We start from the raw sequence: 25,319 nt of genomic DNA, 5'->3' as shown, positions 1-25,319 counted from the left end.
AAATCTATTAATTGAAAACCCCAAACTGAGCGTACACACATCTGCAGCCTTCAACAGTAGAATGATATAAACCATAGATCCTGCAAAAAAGGATGGTGGACCCATGGGCCCAAATACGTGGCCCTAAAGCCCTTTTACTTGTTCCCAGGCTACCCCAACACTCCCCAGAGGCTGACATTTATCAGTGGCCAAAGCGGTCCCACTGGCACTCACCACCGGCCGGTGCACATCCCAGAATGCTCGTTCCTGGCTGTCAAGAATCTTCCTCTCTATCTTGTCTCTCTTTTTGTCCACTCTGTCAATGTCATAGGATATTTAAAAGAAATGGTGTTAATGACAGTAATTTGAAACATAAGAAGTGCCCAATCACTTTTCCCTCCCCATCTGCTTTCAAAAAGCATGCAAAACCAAACCTCTTCATCTTCAAAGGAACTTACTTTGCTTGTGCTTCAGCTTGCATAAAAATAAACTCCCATTTCCGAGCAAATGCTCGCTGTAGCCTGGCCAAACTCTCCTGAAAATACATCATAATTTTAGTGAGTTAGGTTGTAAGTTATTTATAGCTTTTAGGGTATCTTTCCCTCCTCCCCTTGAATCCCCCAGGATGTAATACATGTTGTAATATCTGTGCCAGTGTAAATGTATGTTACTTATCTGATATACAAGTCTTTGCTTGACACCAAATGGGATGGAATACTAGATCTATCCACTTTTGAATGTCTCAGCTATTTTAGCTTTGAAATTCTGTCAATATGGGTGGATGCGATCTTCAGAACATGGGATTTCTGAAGCATTTTTATATACTGGCTGAGTAATTTTGTAATAATATGAAGAAACAGTCTTGTTTTGAAAGTACCTAATACTGAGAGATAACAGCAGTGCTTTCCATACTGGATGATCCACATGACAATTCCCATCAGTCTTCTATAAAAACAGTTTGCATTGAACAATGTTGGCTACCTATCAATTTATTTAAAATGCAATAAAAAGAAGCTATTAATATTTTGGTAGTATAGGACTCTTCCAAGAACTCCACAGCTATCCTCATTTTTTAAAAATGCAGACTATAGTTGTTCACTACTGTATAGGAGATGTATAAATCCTACAGCTTACTAATAATAACAGGAAGAAGATTTGTAAAAGCTTAGCAAAATTCTTTCCTCTAGTGATGGTGGAAGAGCTTCACTGTCTGTAACAACCTCTGATTTTCCAATCTCTCTGGCTTAAATGGCAGCAGTGAGCATTCTGTTAATATGGAGAAGGCTGAGGTTCTTATCTTCCTCCAAAAATACCCCAGTTATGTTTGTGTGTTGCTTTTACTGAGACTAAGAGAAAAATTGCCTGTAAACTTCCTAACAAAAAGTGTTGCTTTATCTGTATTTCTATGCATTGCAAATGTAACTCGATGTCATACTTACTGAAAATAAATACTGTAGAGAATGAAGAGGAGACTTTCTAGAGATCTTGTCAATACCAGTAAAGGCTCTCATGGACTGTATACTGGAGATGAATTTTCTAAGGCATGTAAGTATAAAATTATGCATACCCCACAGTGCAGTACACTGAAAAGCAAGCTTGTGCCAGAAGAAGCAATAAAGTGTGTCAGCATGGTGCTGCGGCTGGAGTATTTGGCATGTTGAGAGGCCTGGCTGACTATCCTGCTATCATGTCACAATAGCACAGCTGGGCAGCTTTCAGCGCAGAGCCAGGCCTGTGCATGAATTTTATGTTGACATTTTCATGAAAAATTCAGGAACTTTGGGGGGGATATAGATGGAATTCAAGATCTCTCTCTCCTTAGCTGGTGCCATCCTCATCAGCTAATCAAACTCCTCCTTTTTCTATCGTTTCCCGACCCCAATTATCTTACCTTGCCTGGGGCACCACGCAACTTTCAGGAAGTGGGAAATGCCTCCAGTCTGACTCTCTGCATCTCGTCTAACTGACGGAGAAGGACTCAAGCACCAGCATCACTTTTAGAGAATGAGATTTATATTTCTACAGCTACCAATTGCTTTTGAAAATGTTGCCAGAGATCCTTCATTCAAACCTTACATGGTGTAGAGTACGATTGCTTTCAAACACTCTTAGCATATCTGGGATTTGGGAACAGTTCTTTCTGATCCTGGCACAATGATCTGAGCACTGAGATTAGAGATAGACCAAAACCTCAACTTTTGCCCAGCGAGTCTTCACTACTGTCTCTCAACAGCATTTATGACTACTGAGCACTGTCAGACCCACATGCAGGCAAAAGTGGATAACTAATAAATTTTAACATATGATGCCTATCTCCTGCTTAACATTATTTCATACGCTCATTAGGCCAAGCAGAGAAATTTACTTTTCCCCAGGTACTTACAGCTTCGTAGTCTGCTAGCTCTAGTCTTGCTTTGTTTTGCATTGTCCGCTTGCAGAGGTAAACAGCTGGAACAGAATGAAATAACACAGAATTTGCTACTATCTCGCAAACGCAGCAGACCAGAAATCTAGAGGTTTCCCTGCTATTTCACTGCTAGCTTTTTTTGCTTTGATTTCTCCCTCTATTCTAAAACGCTTTTAATAAGGGATCAATGCTAACAGTATTGTAACTAAAATGATGGGTCAGACACAGAGATTCATTAAATAATTATAAAATGTGCTTTATGCAACAGAATTCCTATACAAAATGCATGAGATACTTGGGGTGAGGTTGTTTAATGGCCAGGGAACTAGCACATAAAAGAAAAAATGGCAAAAAATATTTTTAAACTGTGTATGTATAACTTGTAATGCATAAGAGTTTTATCAGATGCTGCTGCTATATTAGTCACGTATAGATGGGTTTATTTATTTTTACTTTATATTTAGAAATCACAAAATTTCAACCTCATATAAATATATAAAAAATAGTCAAATAAACCTTCAAATAAACCTGGATTTTAGCCAAAAAATAATTCCAGATAAAATTCAAGTCTCATTCAGTATAGTTCTGGTATAACCAATATTTTAAAAAGAAAATACTGTGAGACCAAAAAAATGAAATAAATTGTACTATGTATTAAAGAGAAAAAAATATTCTTTCATTTGTTTTCTAAATCCAAAATCCTTCAGCTGTTCTGCCTCTACCTTACTTGGACAGAGCAGAATATTAAGTAATAAAATGGAATACTGACAGCTAAATATTGAAAGGATGCAGGGAATAAATGAAAATTAAGGCTACATAAACAGCACAGTTGCTTGACCCTGAATTCTTAATGCACTCCAGTACCCTTGAATGAAGTACATTTCCAATAGACTATTTAGCAACAAATACTTCACATCTACTCTGAATACTGTACAGCTTCCCTCACCGGTAAGAGGAGTGCAGCACGATTCTTTTATTGTGAATTATATACCCACTTTATTACTTCAGAGCGCCTTATCTGTGAGATGGAGGAATCATTTGATGAGTGTAGGTAAGAAAACTTGAACTGTGGTTTAACTAGTCAAACTAGTCAGCAAAAAGGGTCCATATTTACCAGTTGTGATTGGGAATGTTCCTGCATCCTAACTGCCAGCTTGTCCACTACAGGAGCAAAGAGGAATAACTTCATATAGGAATCTAACTCTTGCAACCACCAGGAAGAAGGAAGTGCTCATCTTATATTTAGCTTTAAATTTTAAAGTAGTCAAACAAATTCTATTTTACAACTCCATGGAAGCATTTATTTCTGACAAGTCACCTGCAAATGCATGCAAACCCAGTTTTCAGTGGATGCTATTTCAGTGGAACTGATGACAAGCACTTCTAGAAACTCCTGCTGCAGTTACAGTTGTTACTTGATGTAAAATGAAGTTATATTTTAATGTACTTTTTGTCTAAGTTTTCCTCATTTTTTGGTGTTATCTAGTCTATCTTCTTTCACATTTTTTCTCTTTCCACTCCCGTAAGAAGCCATGACCTCTTCCTCTATTCCCTGCAGTCCCATATCCCCTCTGGTTCCAAAGCAATGTCTGTATCTACAAAATCTACAAATACAGATACAAATCCATGTCACACACCAAGTATAGCAGGCAAACAGTCTCTATAGCCTCAGTTTCCATACATTCTAATATTAGCATACACTTAAATACTGCATTGGCATGCATACTTAAATGTCACAGGAAAACGAGGAAAGGAATTTTGGACCCTTTGTACCCACGTTGCATCCACAATCAGTACAGTGATGCGAGAATACTGAGGAGAGAGATGGTCTTTTGTAATTTAGCTTCTTTTACAGTGAAGCATTTTCTTTTCTTTTCCTTCAAAATAAGTTATTGCATTGAAAAAGAAAAAAAATATCCCTAAACCCCTTGAAAGTATTAGAAATAAAATACATATTTAACAGAAATGTATAGATAGTTTTATGAATTCCACAGGTAAAATTTTGTGTAGTCCAACCAGTCTTCTACCATCTGAACAGAAATAAAACAAACTCCCTGTTCTCTGCACTTGTTCAATCCATTGGTAAACCATAATATTATGGTCCCTATATAGGCACCTTTAGTTAGTTTAGCACTTCCTTTAGTCCCATTAAGGGTATATTTTGAGATTAGCATCTCCTACTACCTCCAACAAAAGTCATTGCTGCAGAGGTGGCTGACTGTCCATCTTTCTGTCAGGACAGGTTTTAGTAAAAAAACATCATCAGATCACAGAGTTCTCAACACTGGCAAAACAAAGGCAGGTCACAACGAGCAGGAGAGAGGAATTAGCTTGCCACACTTTTAATCTAATACTGTATCTAAGAAAACCCTTGTCTTCACTGTGTGACTGTGCTGCAGTATTGTCCCTGCAGGGTTCTTTTAATGATCCTTTTTACTCCAACTTCATAGCAAATAGTCCATATAAAAATGCTTGTTTTTCACTATGAGCGTATCTTAGCCAAGACTCAAAAAGCCATGTTCACCCCTCAGACCTTTTTTCTTTGGGATAACCAGATGCCCTCCCCTTCAGGAGCATAAAGGTTACAATACCCGTGGCTTGGATTCTTTATGTCAGAGATGTTTCCATGTGACAGTGTGGATAAGGCAGAACACACCCAAGAAAGATTTAGTCATTTGGGAAATATGACATATCCCCTAGTATAGAAGAAAATAGACCTGAAGGACAGTCCTATGCTTTGACTCAATTTACTGCCATTGGTGTGTGCTAACAGTTACATCCTTACTATAGAAGTCCATGTTTGAGGATCTAGTTAAGAGTTACTTGTAGTCACACAAGAAGTTGGCAGCAACTCGGGAATTTGAGTTCAGCAGTTCACACTCTCATTATCATATTCATTGGCTTGCCTGTAACAAAATTCACTGGCATGTCGCAAAGCAAGAACAATGTGAAAATCACTCTCATTTTTAGCCAGAACATTTGAAGACACAGAGAAATGAGGTTTTGTTCTGACTTTTAGAGCAATGGTATCTGAAATACGGATGCTCCAATCTTTTGCAGGTACCACTCCTTTTCTGCACCAAAACACATGTGAAGTAACTGCATGTGTCCAGTAGCCTGACCTTGAGCATCTGGGGAGGATGTCAGTCAGTTTCATCTCAAACCAGAGTCATAAGCCCTGAGCATTTCAGAGAATGACAGTGTCTGCTTTTCTAATCCCATGGTTTCTATGAGTTGTCAGTGTTTTTACAGTTTACAGAAGTACAATCTGCAGGAAGGGTCTCCAACTGAAAGCTCCTCTATTTCTTTATATAGTTCCCTGTTTACCTACCACCCAAAGGTCCCGGTCAGGGGTCTCAGTACACTGAGGAGCTGTAATTGCCCTGTGTCTCCAGTGAAGTCCATGGCACCCAGGTGCTGTGCTGAAGTCCAACTTCTTCCCCAGGCCTCTGCTTGAGCTTCCTTGTGGAGATGCCTCTAACCAGCCCTGTAACTTACCAATGCTGCCTTGGCTTCCTGGCTTGACCTTGGACCTTCCTGGTCACTTGAGACTTTGTCAGTGAAGACATTGCTCCCGCCTCCACCGTTGCCACCCTCTGCTCTTGCTTCCCATCCCTTGCAGAGCTGCCCGCTCTTGCAGTTCCCTGACAAGAGTGCTGAAAAATGCTTTACATATGGATGAATGATATGCAAGGAACAGGGTCTGATTAATAACCTCAATTTGCTAAATATGGACTGCCACATACACCTTTATTTTTAGAGCCAGTGTATTCTGGTGGATTTCGCAATCAACGTAATTACCTCCACTAAAGTGAATTATATGTTAGATGCTATAGCTTGTGCTTCAGAAGTGAGTGACTATCATGAGAAAAAAGATTTGCCAATAATTTCAGAGGCAGTATCAATACCCAACATTTCATAATGAAAGACGGGCAGTGATGTTTATAAATGGGCATTTGGACCACAAACCAGTACTAAGACACACTATGGTAGCTGTGCAGTAAATACAGAGACTGCTTGCTCTTTAAAATTTTGTTCAGGCATTCACAAAACTTGGGCATTGTGTCAGCTTAAAGTGAGACTGCAAAGTGTTCTAGTGACAGTTGCATGAAAAGGGTGTCTGGGTTTTCCCTCTTCCAAGTTTTTAAACCGTTACACCCAAAATAGTCCATTTTCATGGTTAGCTACATTTGTTTCCTATTCTTGACTGTTCACTTGTACTTGAAACCTCCTAAGAAATCTCTATAGATATTTTTCTTTAAATAAGATCATAGTGATAATGACAGGTTTCATTCTAGAATTAAGAAACTGGACTGCATACACATTATACTACACACATTTGCTGAAAAAAAAAAAAAAATCACAACAGAGCTTTCAACCAAAAGTTAAAGTGGGGAATTTAAGCGTGTTGGTAAACAGGAGTTAAATCTTCCCTCTCACCACAGCAGAGAAAAAGCCTCGGCTAAATTCAATGGAAGTACAACTGGGCCTCTGAAGACCACAGATAAAGCCACCTACACATCCACCACCATGTACACAAACTTAAACTCCTTACATAATTGTCCCAGTGCCAGTGGTGTTACAGCTTGATTCAGCCCCAGATGGTGGGCGTAACTTTCAGTGAACGCTCATTATCTCCACTGAAGCCAGATTAAATTTATAATGTCTGTGAGTCAAAATTCTGGTTTCAGAGTCAGTGTATATATGCCTAATCAGTTTTTAAAGAGCAAAGAAATACTGCAAGGTCTAAGGGTCTCAAAGTGCTCTGTGGGCAGGAAGAAGCTATCATTCCATATGCAAGTGCCTGTGTCAGATGGAAAATTATGGTACAACTGGCACAGAACATGACTGCAGGATGGAGAAAATGAAATCAACTATCTTATTTAAACACCAGGATTTCTAGGGCTTTAGGTCACCATAAAAATATAATTTTTGCTCTTTGCAATAGCTATTGGTTCTCACTTAGCCTCAAAAAAAAGATGACAACTTTTAGATGGACAAATGGATCACCAACCAGCCTCATGTATCTATAAAAGAAGTACACTCTTTAGTAAATGCTAATAACACTAAGTTAGAAGGAAATCATGCTACCTTATGTGCACTAAATTGCCAAAAAGGTCAAAAATATAACTTCTGAAATATTCCTCTCTTTCTCTACTTTTTACTCTCTGATCACACTATTTCTATAGCATTTAAGGAATGAAATTTGATTATAGGTTTAGAAGGGTAGAGGACTTTCTTGCATAAACCAGGGGCAAGAAAGAAACCAAATTTCAAACTACCAGAGATCTTAGGAATTAGAAAAAGGCAAATTAATCTTCAACATCCAAAAATCTCTAGATGACATTGGCCTGGGAAAGTCCGGCAGGTTGACAAAAAGAGGAATTGAAGAGAGATCATCCAAACTACATAAACTATGGGATCAGACAAAGAATTATCTTATTGACAAATCTAATTTAAAATTGCATCCATTGAATTACTTCATACTTCTTGATGTTACCATAATGCTTTCAATTTTCATTCAAGAATTTAACGCTCTTCTTTGGCACACACAAAAAAGCTTTCTACCTCCTCTTAAGGTTCTTAGATTTAAAGGGGACTCAAATGTACTTGTTAAAAGGCTTCTAAGAAGAGGAGATGCAACAAATCCAAATACACTGATTCTGCACAGAAGCCTCCTGGGGCATGTGCAATCTTCTGAACTGCAAAAATCACCTACAGAGGTGGCATCAGACAGTGACCATTACTTAACAAAGAGGGCAATTACTCAGTGCCTACCTGGCAAATGTCTATCAGTGGCAAGAGAGGGCATGACTACAGAAAAAAACATTTGTTGTCCCTGCTCCCTTCATGGCCTGAAAGCTCAAATTTCCATACTGATAGTGAAACATTTAGTTTACTCAACACAGTAATTTGAAAGTAATTCTGAAAATTATGAGTTATGTTTATAAATCTCAGAACTTATTTTGATAAGGAATTTTATCTCTGTTCATAGGGGACCTAGATGCAGATTATCAACACTTTTAAAATAATGTGCTGCAGAAAACATGCTTGGTTCAGTTATCTTTTCATAAGCGTGCATACAAATGCATTGGCCAAACACATTTTCCATGTTCCACACTCTATTGAAATAAATTACACATTCATGGAAAGAAAAAATTCAGGTAACAACAAAACTCTGAAGTGGTGAGATGACTGGAAAGCATTTCTGGGAAATGCCCCCTGCTTACAGAACTCTCATGACAGTGGTTTGTCAATGTCAGAATTAGTAAGGATCAGAACAAAATTCAAGATGTACTTGTTGAAGTGAGACTTTCATTTCATCATTTATATGATAGAGATAGCTCCTAATGAGTGAATTATGTAGCTCTGCAGAGAAATATAATGGGATATGATTTCAGAGTGGAAAAAAGTCTTGCAGGTCACCTCTTCCATCTTTCTGCTAATGCAAGTCTCTTTCCAAAATCTCAAGTGAGTCAGTTCTGCCCAGATTAAATTTTATGCATAGCAAGCACTGGCCCCAGACACATTTTCTGGAGGGACTATTCTCCTTGATGTACTGTTCTCCTCACTTAGTCCTGCCACCAAGATCTTGCTCAACATATTCCATATATGTAGTTTCTCAAAGCGAAATCACCCACTTAAGGAGCCACAACCCATTCTTAGCCATTCTGGTGGAAAGAGTTTGTTTCTCACTACACCTAGAAATCCCACAAATTTTGAGACACTTTCAGACAGGTCCTTAAAGGAGGGATCTCTATTAAAGACCTAAGAGGGTTGCTTGTAGGAGTCATTGCTGACGTACTCTGGCTGACATTAACTGCTGAAAAAATGGGAACTAGGCATCAAGATTCAAGAATCTTGAATGCCAAAGCTCCCCAGAAAGTATTTACACTATATTGGTAAATTTCTCCTCATTCTTACAGCATAAGTTTTAGCAAATTTTTATTCATATCTGACAATTTACACTGAAGAAAATGCTACTCTGCTACCAGTTTTGCCCCAAGCTACTGATTCATAATTAGGGATTGATTTCCAGAGATGCTGAGCACATGCAGTTTTCCAGCAGAGTTTGAGTAAGCAATAGGGCTTAATATTTCTCAAACACAAATCGCTTACTCATAAGCTGTTGCCAAGGGAATCCTGCCTGAGCACTTGGGAAAAAAAGTATATAATGCACTCTCTGTACAGTTCTTCTAGCCAGTTACTCCATGGAAAAGGGTGCAGCAAGATGTATGAGAGAGAATAAGGGAGAAAATTCCTGAAAAAAACAAATTTTCATAGAGGGATTTGAAGCTAGGCATGTAAAATTAGTAGGCAGTAAACCCTAGAGATAAAATTACATTAAAATTTTCAATATGTGAAAAACATGATACACGACTGCAATTAGGTTTTGTGCACTTTGCATTCTTTAGCACCAGGGTCCTGCACATGGGTTGGGGCAATGCCCAGTACCAATACAGGCTGGGGGACAAAGGAATTGAAAGTAGCCCTGCCAAGAAGAACTTGGGGGTACTGGTGGATGAAAAGCTGGACATGAGCTGGCAATGTGCACTCGCAGCCCAGAAGACCAACTGTATCCTGGGCTGCATCAAAAGAAGCATAGCCAGCAGGTTGAAGGAGGTGATTCTGCTCTTCTAACTCCATTCTGGTGAGACCCCACCTGGAGTATTGTGTCCAGTTCCAGGGCTCTTAACACAGGAAAGACATGGACCTGTTGGAGTGGGTCCAGAGGAGGGCCACAAAAGAAGACCAGAGGGATGGAACACCTCTCCGCTGGGAAAAGTCTGAGAGAGTTGGAGTTGCTCAGCCTGGCTTCAGGGAGACCTTATTGCAGCCTTTCAAAGGGGTCTTATAAGGAAGATGGGCACAAATCTTTTAGCAAGGCCTGTTGTGTTAGATCAAGGGGTAATAGTTTTAAACTAAAAAGAGTAGATTTATACTAGATATAAGTAAGAAATATTTTACAATGAGGGTGGTAAAACACTGGAACAGGTTGCCCAGGGAGGTGGTAGATGCCCCATCCCTGGAAACATTCAGGGTCAAGTTGGATGGGGCTCTGAGCAACTTGATCTAGTTGAAGATGTCCTTGCTCATTGCAGAGGGATCAGACTAAGTGACCTTTAAAGGTCCCTTCCAACCCAACTTGTTCTGTGATTCTATGATTCTATGACTGGAGGATTGGCAGAGGGGAGGCAGATGAGCCAGGTGCCATGGCTCAGAACAGAGCAGCAGAGGCTGAACACCGAGAGGTCTCTGTCAGTTTACTCTTAAGTAAACCTTTCTTATCAGAAGGTATCAACAGGAAAGAAGCTTTGTACGGATGGACTTGTTAGCTGATTATCAAGGAAATTTAAAAAGGACAGGCGTTTGCTTTCATAAAAATGCTGAGATAAACACCTTTGAGACAACTTTCACATAGTAAAAGTAAATGGGTTCCTTACTTTACTCTAACTCAGACTGGATAACAGAGTCATGAATATTAATAGAACTGCCACAGAAGTTTACAGGCAGCACTTATCCAGACAGGGAGCTTACACTTTTAAAGGGAGCAGTTAATTAAGGCACTTTTTTCCTGTAAATGCTCTAATTTCCTAGAAGACTGCCTTTAGTACACATGACTTTACCTGGAAGGCTACTGAAAATATGTACATTTACAAAATTTGTCCTTCTTTACAGCACCAGAATTCAAGAATTTGCTTTGAATAAATAGAAAAATAATCTAATTTAGCATCATTTACAGATCACATTGTCATGTGCTCTTAAACTCATATTGCATTATTAGTTATTTACTGTGCTCTCCATAACCTACCAAGGTTCTGCAATCCTCCTTCATTTTTAACTCATTTGGGAGAAATACACACACATGAAATTACATGGCTGAAACAGTATCTATATAGATACAGTTGACTTTTGGCTTCTAATATTAGACCAAACCTCCTTAACACTAAAAGTAACTGTGGCGCTTTCAAAATTTTCCTCTGTCTCTCCTTTGAACATACTTATTTCTTAATGTGCTGTTAACTGTAAGAAAAGGTCTGTATGTCACATACACTTTTGAGTCCAAACATCAACAAAGGTGCACTAGAGAAAATGAGTAAAATTTACTAATTCTTCTTCATGTCTTATACATCTGAAATCCTTACAGGCTTCTTACATTGTCACAACTATGTTCATTTATTTACTTTGGTTTAGGCTTGAGGTTTCCAAACACAAAAATAATTGCTATTTTGTTGTGAATGGAATTTTCTCCTAACCTTTTGTATTTCTTATTTATCTCCTTCAAAAAAGAGAAAAGTAAGGAACTGAATTCCTCAAATTTTCAACTGCTGTGAGTCACAGCCTCCAAGAGAACCTGACAAGTGCCGTGAGAACTGAGGCCAAATGCATATGGAATAAAAAATTCATATGCGGCATTATATTTCCCCTTTCTGAGACACAATGGACTTAAGACTCCATACTTAAATAATTCCTAATGACATGAACTGTTTTTAATCTGCCAGGAAAAAAAAAGGCAGTTAATTGCACCTGTAAGAAAAGAGAACATGATTACAGGTAGGTTGCATACTCTGCCATTATCTGCATTCATTTCCAGAGCCAGCTTTCTGAACTGAGATTCAATTGTATTTCTCACAAAACCAAAATGTAATTCAGGAAAATAACTTATCACACAGGAATTGCAAATTGATTTGACCTACACTGGCCTTAAAAATATTATTGCTATTAATGTGCATACTTCTTTTCGTTAATAAAATCCCACTGAAACCAATAGGATTCTGCACAGAACAACACGTCCTGCATGGGTGGACTCCAAGACATACAGCATTAAAACAGATATCTTCAACAGATGGAACCTAAGAACCTGCCTTTTAAAAAATTATTTGTAATTTAAGCCATCTCTCTTGACATCTCTTACAGCATGATTTTCAAGAAAAAGATTTTCAGCACTTTGTGAAAATTAACAGTTTCCTAGTAACCTCAGAATGATCAAATAAGTCAATATTTTGATAATTACAATCAAAAACAAAGGCTACATGATTCCACTTTGACATACAATAAATTAATCCAAGCCCTCTTTTTAACACGAAGACATAGTGCTGCACTATAACTTTATTATGAGAATAGGTCTGCAATTTCTTGCATTTGGGAAGATTCTGTTTTCATGTCTTTTTTCTTCACATTTTCTACAGATAAATATTTTTAAATGAAAATATTTGATATAACAAGCTCGTGTGGAAGAAGAAATGATATTTTAGAGAAGATATTAATATATTATACAAAGACGTAAAGACTGTTTCTTTCATAGTTAGCTCTGGTAATAAACTAACACATGCAGTATCTCAATCTCATTTAATTTCTACTTTAAGATTAATTATTTTCCTGCCAGTATGCTACATTCTGGGCAGTAGCCCAGCTGTGGGCGAGTGATGGTAATTGGCTGAGAGTAATTTTTAAATTAAAATACAATTGTAGTGTGTTTTCAAAGACTTGTAAAATTAGGTCAATGCCAAAGAAAGTGGTTTGCTTTGTTAATAACTTTGATAAAGGAGTATTACAGAGAAAGCCTACTTCTTGCTGCCTTGAGAGATTCCTAATGCCTGCCACAGTCATTAGTTTTAGGAAGCGCAGTTTTAAGTTTGTTCAGGGGGAGTCCCTGAAAAATGAAGCTCTACACAGCACCATAATACATGACAAGTACAAAATGTATTTGCATATCTGTAATAACATAAATTCTACAAATTATGTTTTCTAGTAAGTAACAGAATAACTGTGAAAATCTGCAGAACCTCTTTGGAGTGTATCTGAGGTGGAATTTATCCTTTACTATCCTCAAATTATTTCAATTTACTTCAGATTTATTTTGCATTATTAACTGTTATCTGTTTGATTCTTCTGACAACTACTGTTTACTGCTGTTATGTGATCCTATTTGCAAAGAGCTGAATTCAGTTCTCCCCTTATCTGCCCTCTCTTTATATTCATAGAAAGGTACTAGAAAAAAATCCTGAGGCCACAAGGCAAACGCTAATTTCTGGGACTGGGAAGATGCTAATTTAACAAGAACCCTATTGAAAAGTTTTCTGAAAAATTAATTTTCTTGTGAATTCTGTAGCATTAGTCAACTCTGGCAACACAAAGCCACCTTAGGTAGATCTAGTGCAATGCTCTGACTCTGTTGCATAGAGGAGCTGCAGGCAATTTTCTTACAGGCTTGCACCTTTGGCTTATGACTGAAAGAAGCAATGAGATAGCAAGGTTGTGGGTTTCCCTTCCTTCACCCTTCACCAGCTGGAGCATCTTTTACAGGTCTTATATTTAAATCTCAAAAGCTCTCACATGAATACGTTTACTGTTCAACAAAGACACCTCTGTGCATTATGAAGAAACATACCCCAAGTTTAATTCTGTATTACTAGCATGCAAAAACTAGACAGATTATATAAAATTTCTTTTACTGACTGAGGTATGTAATTCATTGCCCAATCCAGTGATCAGCTGTGACTAGAAAGTTAGTGTCTCCTAATGTAGAATAAAGGATATTAATAGAAACTTTCTCAGTCTGATCTCAAGTTCAGACCTGCTAAGTACATACTTATTTCTTAAAATTTCCTTGGTAATGTAATACACATTACGGCTGAACAACTCAATGTCTCTCAAAACCATAGTAAATTACTTCCTGATCTTTAACATATTAAGACACTATACTGAAGTACCCCTCTGAGAAAAGCAAATAACACTTTCAAGGAAAGGGGAAAAAAAATTTCTAATAATTGGTAAAACAAGCACTTCTCCTTCAGTGACTGATTTCCTCATGTGGAATGGCTAATCACTCAGGTTTGGTATAAATGACTCCTTTGTAGCTTTAGACAACTATTTGCTGGACATTGTCAAATGTCAACATTTTAAAGAAAGATGAACATTTTTCTCCTGTAGGATGAGGAAACTGTTACCATTTTCAAACTCTACCTTGAAGGTACTCAGCTCTGCTGAGGGTCTCAGGTTGAAATTGTTTTATTTAGCAATGCATTTGAAATTAAACTGTCGCTACTGTGGAAAGGAAGGAAGCATCTATTGGACACCTTCATCCCTGTGGCCTTCAGCTCCCAAGAGTTTTAATCCATATTACAAGTGAACACGCATCTACATTTCTGAAAAGCTGTAAATAGAGACTTTCAAAGTTTGAGTGTTTGAAAAGGTAAGATAGCATGTACAAGTTTTGCTACCTAAATAAGTGACCTGGTCTTCAGATGAGCTGAATATTTAGAGTCCAGATTAGAATGAACAAAAGGCTAGTCAGAGATAATACATTTTCTTTAAAAATAAGATCACTATTTGGTGTACAGAGGCACGGAATTTTGGTTATAATTTTATGAGGTTTTTTGTAATACTTTACTACCTATTATCTTCATATTTCCCTGTCTAAGCACATAACAGTTATTGCAATATGGAATTTATTAATAAAGCCCCAAGAAAAAGGTAAACAAGATATTTTCTAATATAGTTCATATTAGAACTATATTAGTTTCCATAATAAATAATTTTCCACATGGTGTATATCAGAAATAAGAGATCTAAACTAGGCACACCGTTAGCTCTGAATCTGAGAATAACTATCACACAACCATCAATAAAGTGTCCTCTGCTTCACTGAGATTTTGTCACTGTAAATAACCACACTTCCTGGAGCAAACAGAAGATTTAAATTGCAAGGTAGGTTTTGATGAGTTTTGAGGCTTTTTTTTTTTTTTTTCTATGATCAACTCCAAATCTGACTTCAATAAAATTTTAATAAACGTAACAACACTTTCATTTCAAAATCAGCAATTCTTGCACAGGAATTACATGACATATAATGATGTTTTTAACAGTGGGATGATTAAACAAGTCAGACTGCAATGACATGTTCATTCATATAATACATAATTCCCGAAAGGAAAGGAAAGATTTCTACACTGACCATAGTCTGTGTTTTCCGGCTCCCAACAATTTGATGGCCAAAAATAGGGTGTCTATAGACAAAACAAAAAAAGTAGGGAACTCAAGTTAGACAATGCAAGCATTATACAGTCCTTGGATTGATACTGGTTTTCAGAGTCAATTCACATTTTTGGTAGATCTATTATATTGTATATAGAATCAAACCAGGAAATTACTTTTGTGTGCTTGTTTATTGCACTGGTGTCAGAATAGCATTGAAAAAGAAGAACAAAGTCTTCTTTTTATGCTTAAAGTTAAGTGAACAAAAACCACAAGGTTAGGTAATAAGGTTGTCTTTTTCATCTTCCCTAGCAGCATACCTCTCACATGTCCTGAAGAATCAGTTTTAGAAGGTGAAAAGAGAGAAAATACTTTGGGGTGCATTCAGTTCTTGATTCTGGAGAGTGACTAGTATATTTCATTAGTATATAATTCATTAGTATATATTTCATTAGTATATATTAATATTCAATACTCTTTTCCTAGGAGTTATTTGTTTAAAAATGTCACTAAACACAACCTGTTTTCACAAAGTTATCAGAGCTCTTTTAAATTGTGGAAATCTATTTATTTTCTAATAATTTACCAATTGTGATTTAAAATGTAATTTTTTTAATGGAAAGCCAATAAAAGTATCAATAACTAGGTCAATGCTATGTTTATTAAAACTGTGCTGAGTGTATTGTTAAAACAATTCACTTCTACCAAATAAAGAATATAAGACCACAGAGGCATTTTTCATACAAATAACAATTTTTAAAATGGTAATTTTTTGTTAAAATGCAAATTATTATAGTATTTTATATATAACACATTCATATATATACATACACACATATAAAGAGAATTATATATTATTTGAATATATATTGAGTTGAATCAACCTCACTAAATATGTGTACTGGTCTGAGTGGTATTTCAAAACACAAGGGCTTCCTTAGGAAAAACTGCTCTACTCTCTGTTTCTTATTGGTTTTTCTCAAAGATCTTCCAGCTGCAAAAAGGGAAACCTCTCTTGCTGCCCACTTCCCTCAAAATTGTTTTAATGTTAATCTGGACACCAACAGGGTTGAAGGGTGACAGATTCACACCTACTTTCAGCTTAAATATATATTGTGAACAATCTCTATTGTAACAATGACCCATCAACTGTAATAGGAGCAATTTAGAACATGTTATTTATCAATCAACAGCAATGAGTTAAAGAGTAAAAAAGGAACTATCACAGGCTAACTTCAAAGTCTGAGACGAGTTTCTTGTAAGCTGTTTTGTGCTCTGTAATGGAGCAGCAGTAAGTCATTCTCTTATCAACTATTCCTTCCCAGTGCCCCTGAAATTGGTGGCCAGTATTAGCACAAATGAAAGGAAGAGGAACCCCTAAACAATGAATGGCAGCACCCAGTGAATCCTGGAGAAGCAAAAAGCTATAAAAGTAATTCAACAACATCAATCATATAAAGCATAGAGTCACCATCATTTAAATATACAGTTTTCAAATCTGGGGAGGGCGAACAGTACTTCCTCAGAGAAATGAAGTGTAGCTCAGGAGAGGCCCTAGAGGAAAAGCACAACTACATCATTTTCCTGCTAACAGAAACGTTCATCTCTATTTGGGGTTTCAAGCTGAAGTTCTGGAAAAAGGATGCAGTGAGGGTTACTAAATACAGAGAAACCATGTATGCCCAGGCAGCTGAAACTGGCTGGGGGTCAGATTTTATTTAGGGAGGAGTAGTAGTTAAGTCTGCTGATTTTCAGCCAGTCCCATGAGGTTTTGAGAAAATCCCAAAAATGCTTTTGGAATTCATTTAACACCAGGCTATGAGGAAATACTATATATTCATGACTATATATTTATGATGTAAGGGGAATCTGCTGTTTCAAACATAAATTAAAAGCTACCCCCGGCCAGCAAGAATACTGCAAGAAATAGTTCTGAGAGGCTCTCAGAGATATTATATCAATCAAGGATATATCTGATATTACTATTTTCAGTATTTAGTTAAACTAACACATTAAACTTTTATGGGGACTTGCACATTGGTGGTAAAGAGAGTGTGGGTGCTAAAGAGAACATGGGAAAGGGGGCAGGATCTTCAATATTGTGAAATGTCACTTTAGCTCACTAGGAGGCAGAGGTGGCCAAGGCTTTTCTGAAGGATGAAAACGTGCGTCCCAATGGCAGGACCTGCTTCTAATACAGGGACTCAGTTCAGACCAATGCTGAGAAGTGTGAAAATGCACCAATGATACCCTTCCCTTTCTGAAGCTGGATAAAACTTTCGAGGGAAGATATAAAATAGATTCTGTTCCATTAGAGAATACCTGACCAAAACTTTGCAGGTGTGCAGTACTTGGAGTGACAGTGACTACAGGATGGGACTGGTGATCTGCAAAGATGAGCACAGCAGTATGAGGGCCAGCGGGGCCAGAGTACAGGCAGAGGAGGTCTCTCAGGAAAGTAAACCGAGTGACAAAGAGAAGGAAGGGAGATGGCAGTTATTGAAAGAGACCATACAAAATGTCCAAGTACCTTTAGAGAGAGTGTAGTGACAGGCCAGTGTAACCACACTGCAAATCTCCAATCGACTAAACATGAAAAAGAGATCATGGGAAAAGCATGGGAAAATTAATATGTATGCTACTAAGGATGAGTCTAAGCCTCCCTGCACCACCACCTCTCTGGAAATAAAAGCAGAAAAGTTAAAACAGAATATAAATTTTAATTAGCAAAGCACATGATAACTCATAATAACAGGTTTCAATAATGTGTTATAAGGTAAGACAAAAAGAAATGCCAGTTCAAGGCAAACATTTTTATACAAGAAAAGGGTTCAAATAACAGTTTGTACATGTAAGTACAGAAGATTATTAATGCCTTCCTTGTTTCAGTGTCCAGAAGGAGGGATGCTTGGTCAGATGAAGGTCTTTCTGCCCAGGGAATGACACACAGGAATGAGCTCTCCCTTGCTGATGCTCTGAACTGGGCAGACACGAGCTGCCTCTGAACTGGAAGCTGTGGCCCAGCCTGCACAGTGCTCGGGTGCATTTAATGGGACCTGCTGAGAAGCACAGCTCCTCAGCTCAAGCGCTGCAAAGTGGCCGGGGCTGGCCTCCAGCCAGCTGGCTCCCAGTGGGAACAAAGTTCAAGTCTGCCTGCAATCAACTCTGCCAACATGCTCAAAATTAATTTTGACATGAAGATAAGACTACAGGGCAAAGTACAGGGTGGTAAAAAAAAAAAAAAAAAAAAAAAAAACAAAGAAAAGAAAAAAAGAAACCCGAAGAAACAGGAAAATAAATATTTATATGAGGTCAGACAGTTCAGGTTAGAGACTTGATGAAATTCAGCCCAGAACGCTTAAGGAATTACTGTATCTTCATGTGGGTAAACTGTGTTCATTTGGGGAAAACAAAGAAGCTTCACCAAACTAAAGAATGGCTTCTGGTTCCCCAGCACTGCAAGTTTTATGCATGTGTAAATATTATGATGAAATTTTTACTCTGGTACTTCTCTTTCTCCTCTGTCTTTAACTCTCTATACTATCTAGTATCTAATTGGCAAGGGTTGTCAAAAGTATTGGATTATGATGTCTAAAGAGGTGTAAGTTACCTGAAAAGCAAATAATACATGGAAAAAATATTCATTCAAGTAAGCTTTGAAACATGCAGTAATTAAAAAAAACCCAACACATAGGGCAGCAGGGCCACAGAGGACTATCACAAGGGAAGATCTACCTTGTTCAGAAAAGGGGAAAGACTGGAATTTTCTGTATTCTAATTTTTCTGGATCTAGTGTCTAGTCTGAACAATTGTAATATGCTATCCATTTTGAATCTTTAAAAGTTAAATCTTACTAAATTTGTGGGGTTTTAGAAACACATATTAGTTCATTAACAGCGTAAAGCTCCTACTAGATGAGAAATAAACAGTAGATTTGGCCAAGGCAAAGTCCTACATTTCTTTCTTGCCAGCAAGTAAAGAATTACAGTAGCACCATAAGACATGTGCTCAAAAGCTGATAAAGTTGTATTCAAAGAGTAGACAACTATTGAACTGCTGTTCAATTTCAAAGCAGGGAATGGCATTGGTGGGTGCAGAGACAAGGAAAATTCTCCTAAAACCAGGCACAAAAACTAGTGGTAAGGACAGAAAGAAAGTCCAAAAAGTCAAAAAGAATCTTTAAAAAAAACCTAGACACTGAAAATGAAACATGATAAGTTTCTGATTACAGGATTTTTGCAATGCTGTGATTGTATGGAAAAATTCCACCAACAATAAACTTGTGTGTACTTAAAATGACTGATGTTTTCCCAAAGGTGCATTTCACATTTTCTTGCTTAATTGCTTGGTATTAACAGTCATAAAGTTCTGATCTTAATCTACCTCGCCATGTGTTATGCACACTGGATAAACTGGAACACCCCTTGATAAATTGTAGCCATAAAAGTAAATCTCAGGCAACATCACTCCTGGCTGAGAAAAGACCCAGGGAGAAACCTCATCACAAGGCTTCCACAATAATACAATAATTTAATTACTAGAAAGATGCATTAGCATTTTGGGAAAATGTGTATCAAGTCCCTCTATTCAGGCTGGCCATTGAATGCACCTTGCCTGCCTCCAATCTTCAGAGGCATGCTCTGAATGCAGCCCCACCACCCCCAGCTGCAGTCCTCCTCAGCCCAAGCTCCTCACGGGCTCCTACCTGCTTAGAGATTTACTGTCCCAACCTCTGCAGTCAGAAAAGTTAACATCGAGCTTGCACAAGGTCCCAGACAGAAGCCCTTGGAATCTTTGACTCCAAAAACCTGATTTTCCTACAAATGGAGTCTGAAGTTTACTTTGTCCCTTAGATGTTACAGACCTCAAATAGTTTAACCACATAACACGTGACTGTAATGTATGCACTGAGTTTACATCTTTCCACTTCTGTTACAAAAGTCCCCACACAATTTCACAGTCCAGATTTTTAACAACCCCTTAGAGGGATTTGCTAGAAAGATTATCCATGAAGACTGAAGGAAGATGATTTGCTTGTTCAACAAGGAAAGATTAGGAAGTAAGAAGAATCCAACAATATCCCTGGTCTCAGGGAATAAGGTCAGGAATAAGAACAGTGCAAAGGAGAAACGTGCCTGCTCTCATCTGATCTATTAAAAACCTTCCACAGCAATGCAAAGAGTTCTGCCCACATAAATGATCTTCTTTCTCTATATCTGTACTATGCAAACAAAGCTTGGTTTAACTATTTCTTGCAACTCACATATTCTAAGTACGTTGTAGAAGAATTGTAATATCCCTCACAATACATTTATTCCTATAGCACAAACATTATAGAACCTATGTGCTTTGTTTCATGATCTGGAAACCACACATAAGTGAATATTTTCCCCAGGAGAGTTATAGACGTGGTATAACATGTTTTACCTCAATACTACCATTTTCAAAGAAAAGATTATGAAATATCAAGGGTTGTTTTTGTGAAATGCATAAAACCTGAAGGAATTACCATACTTAAGGATTTTACTTTTCCTCAGAAGAAAATGTGAAGTAGTTCACCATGGACAAGTATTAAACAGAGAACATTTGTCATTTTGCGATTGCAACCCACTTATAGCCGGAAGGAAGGTGGGTGGTAGAACGGTTTGGGGAAAGTCAAGTACTGTTTATCAGCCCAGGCAGAAATAATGCTGCCAGATTTTGTCAGTACGCTTTTAAGGCACTTTGTTTAATTGTGGCTGTAATTTGAATAAACAGCCAGTACAAGTCAGCAGCTAGAGAAATAAGGCTTACCTAGCACTTCACATGTGATCGTAGAGCCATTTAAGCATTCAGAACAAAACAGGCTGTTACAAGAATCGTTATGCCATTGATGGAAAACACATACGAATGCATACCGTTTCTCTTGCACTGTTTGCTAATATCATTAGGGAAACCTAATCACAGAAATCCATAATCCTTTTGTTAATAAAGTCATATGAAAAAAATGCTGTAATATAGCACATAGTCTGCACTTAACAAATTGGCAGCAGCCGCTGCTATGCATCGTGAGCAATCCTGTGATAAAACATAGATCTGCTTTGGCCTTACCATAAAATCAATCAATAATAATATCTGAGCTAATGAAACAGCCACTTGTAAAAATCAGTGTTGCCCATCAGCATTTATAAAAAGTGATTTATTTCTATATATTAAACTGTATTACTGAGGAAGGAAATCAGTAAGCATCTTTCAGCTACCCCTTGTTGATAGTAATAAGAGAAGAATTGTTATTTCTGAAGCTGCTCCACTCCATGAAATAGTTTAAAATCTAATTATTGGAATGGGAAAGGAATATTCAAATCACTCATAAACCTTTCTTTGCATGTTACTGCTATTCTTTTCGCAGGCAGCAGGGTGTCTTTATAAACGGCAGAAATCAAGTCTTCACTAAAAAATAGTTATATACAATCTCAAACAGCTTGCATGATGGATGGCAGAATTCACAGGCATTCAGTTTTACATTCACTGCAGTTGACTCACATGATCTCCTGGTAAAGGAAAAGGGTAAGATCGCTGGTCTAGCACTGTCAAGCCCATAGAAGAAAGATGCCAGCAAGTAGTGCTCCACTGTGCTCAGAATTATTAAAAAAAAAACATAAGAAGTTGGAAACAATAAATATTATGACTCCATGACTTGTCTTTTCTAACCTGGAAAGGGGATGAGCACAGAAAGCATTGGGAGGGAGTGTGTCTGAGTAGGGAGAAAAAAAAAGAAAAAAGGGCACTGATATGGCCTTCAGAACGACACATAGATTTGAAATTATTTTTCTCTCTTTGAAACCTAAAAAGAACTTGTATATGACGATCCTGAGCTGAAGAGACAATGAATTAGTCCTCCCACCTCCAATTGCCAAAGAAAATCTGCCAAATGTTGGATAAGATAACCTGCTTCTTTTTCATCTGGTTTCCAGTAAAATCCTTCCCTCAAAGCATGGTAGATGATGCAGTAGGTTGTGGACAGTGGCTGGGGAGCTGTGATGTTCAGTGCCTCAGTATTCAGAATGTCCAGAGGCTGGCCCAGGACTGAGCCAAATGGTAGTTATTTGAGCAGGGCTGACTTCAAGATATGAGGGAAGCAATGTAATTCCACCTGACACACAAGGATCCAGGACACTTCACACCACAGTATTTTGCAGCAAAGATATTCCAAGATCCTTACAGTGATTGCTATATATTTTTATCCCAATTTAGGCCTGGTGAAACAAGGCCAGAGAGGTTTAATGTGTTTGTCGAGAAAGTGGTAGAACAGGAGAAGACATCACAGGTGAAATCTTCATCTTGCCAAAATCCATGAGTATTGCTATTATCTTCACCAGACTCACGCTTTCACAAGAAACTTTTCCCATTTTCACACTTTTCCTCAGCTATTTATGCCTTCCATCTTAAAAGTTACAAAACATCAGCAGAACCAGAACTAATTAATCTCATCAAAAATGGGAGTGTGATTATCACTAGCCTTAAGTATCCTAGGAGTTTGTTTAAAGTCAAGAGATACTGGGGAACATTATTTTTCACTACAAACATTGAGACACTTTGTTTGCACGTGTAACTTGTAGAAGAAATCTTTCCCTGGAAGTCTATTATAGAAGTTCAGCAGCTGAGAGGGTGAGTTGGGCCTTCCTCACTAGGACAGACAAATTATCACTTCTGTGGAACACACGAAAAGTTTCAGTGAGCAATATCTGGCCCCAGGAAGACTTGCCTTCTAAGGTGCACTTCACTTTTCTTATATGGGCCCCTCATACCTCTTTTCTCTCAGGTAGAGGAAGGTGGTTAGCAGCTATTCAGCTCCTTGTTGGGTTCCAGCCTTATGTTACTATTAAACAGCAATGAAACTGTTCAGGATGGTTCAGGAAGCGCCACTATCCCTTAATTTTCTGCTTTGCCTTGTTGAGACTAGTAAGGAATTTCCTCTCTCCGAGAAAGGCAATTAATATTTAATCCATCCTCCTTGAATTAAATTGTTATCACAGAAACTAAACTAATTACATCTGAGTAGGTCAAAGAATGATCCAGAATGATTTTTTTTTTTTGTTTTCTAGGGCCACCTTATTTTAAAAAGCAGACACAACTACAATTTTACAGCCCTCCTGATGGATAGAGTAATAACTGAAAAAGGATAAATTTTGCCTCTAAAAGGGCATTTACACAAATGAAAGACAATCTTCACTGCTTCTAGCTATTTCTTTACAACAGAAGGTTGTTTAAAACAAACTAGAAATAATTTTACTGTCAGGAGAGAATGCGTCACCCTTTGGAAAACAGCAAATGAAGTGCATGGGGAACATTACTGTAGCTAGCCTGGTTTTGGTAGGTCAGGTTTTTGTATTGCAGACAGAGATTTCTCTGCAGGGATGGCTTCTGAACTTTATAGTGCTGGCAGGTTCACGGTTTTCTCTTTCTATGAAAATATCCAGAAATTTTGAATCCTGTCCAGTACTCAGGGGGTCCAATTTTCAAAGCACCTGAACAACTATTCTAGTGCAAAATTCACACTTTTCCAGTCAAACTTTCCTCCGCTTGAGCATGTTGTCTTCATATTTCAATTTAACAGCTTCAGTTACAGATTTCATAGTAGCCTTATTATAGTGGGGAACGTGGGATTGTAATGACATAAATTCTGCTGATACAACTCTAGTTAACAGCATGACACCACTATGAATTTTTTCTCATGCTATACATTAACAGCTAAAATTGTATTGTTCTAACATTGTTAGCACAGGAATAGCAATACAAATGGTACCACAGAGCAGCAAACAACCAAAATACTGCAGATATATACTAAGCAACACTTGAGAAAATTCTCTTCTTTCATATGCATATGTCAAATAGGTGCCAAATCCTTAACTTTTGTAAATCAACTGATACCATTTTACAGTCTAACCCTCCCTGAAGCTTCATGTGCAAACATGTAGGGTCTAGACCTCTCTGAGAAAAGCCCATGGCAGGGTAGCTGCAGCACTCTCAGTTGTTCACAGTGTAGCAAATTCTAATCTATACTTTCCTTCAGTTGAATTATCTTGCTAGCAGAGGTGCTCATTTCCCATGTTTGACATAGCAGTAGGCCAGCAGCTGTGCAGAATTCAATGACCCAGCACTCCTATAAATAAGTCCGATTCTCTGCAAAATTAAGTTCTCGAATATTTTGTCTCTCTGGATGCTACCTATGGCAGAGACAAGCCAAGAACTGGAGCCTCAACCACTCCACGATTTCTTTCCACTTCTCACCTCGTAACAACATCAGTGCCTTTCCCTCAGCAGTAACCTCCTAATTCTCTTTCTTGCCAGACTGTGCTGTTCATATTTAATCATATTCACCCAAAGATTTTGGTTTAGAGAAAATACTATGAATGTTTCTCTTCGCTTGGGTGGGTCTACAGAACTCAAGCAAAAATATTGATGAAAGTATTGTACAGCAATTAATCTAATAAAATGTTTGAGACTATGATTGGTGTCCAATATACGACAGTATTTTAAAGACCATATCGTGGTTTTGGCTAGATGGGCCAATCACGGACAACAGATGCTCTGCCCCACTTCTCGCTCTTGGGAGAGGAAGGAGAGAAATAAAGAGATTGATGAGTTTAGAAGGAACTAAACTACTCTAATGAAATATTAAAATACAAAGAAAATAATGAAATAGATACAATATATACAAGCAGTATCAAGCTCCCAGGATGATGTCACCTGCAGGCACTGGGGAAGTCCCAGACTGCACTCAGTGATGGATGGGAACCGGATTCCAGATCCGGAGTCAGGAACACATGGATCAGAATCAAAGGCAGATGAGCAGACAGGGACCTCTTCGGATGTAAGCCATTGAAGAAGGAGGGCTGACCCTTCGATCCCTCAGCTTTTATACTGAGCATGGGGCAGATGGGATGGAATACCCCTGTTGGTCAGTTTTGGGTCA

General features: G+C 37.9%; 1 protein-coding gene across 1 annotated transcript in view; it reads right to left on the bottom strand.

The window, feature by feature from the left end:
* Positions 1-25,319, bottom strand: part of RGS7 (regulator of G-protein signaling 7) — a 242,183-nt gene that overhangs the window by 55,140 nt on the left and 161,724 nt on the right. Inside the window, exons 6-9 of the mRNA XM_014950922.1 lie at positions 15,345-15,396; positions 2,363-2,427; positions 438-514; positions 214-295 (exon numbers count right to left, since the gene is read on the bottom strand). Coding sequence (XP_014806408.1) covers positions 214-295; positions 438-514; positions 2,363-2,427; positions 15,345-15,396 — 276 coding nt within the window. The remainder of the gene's footprint in view (positions 1-213; positions 296-437; positions 515-2,362; positions 2,428-15,344; positions 15,397-25,319) is intronic.

Source organism: Calidris pugnax, unplaced genomic scaffold, assembly GCF_001431845.1.
Source record: "Calidris pugnax isolate Ruff unplaced genomic scaffold, ASM143184v1 scaffold24, whole genome shotgun sequence".
NCBI classification, from domain to species: domain Eukaryota; kingdom Metazoa; phylum Chordata; class Aves; order Charadriiformes; family Scolopacidae; genus Calidris; species Calidris pugnax.
The sequence above is the reverse complement of the archived record's forward strand: the minus strand, read 5'-3'. Positions and strand labels throughout refer to the sequence as shown.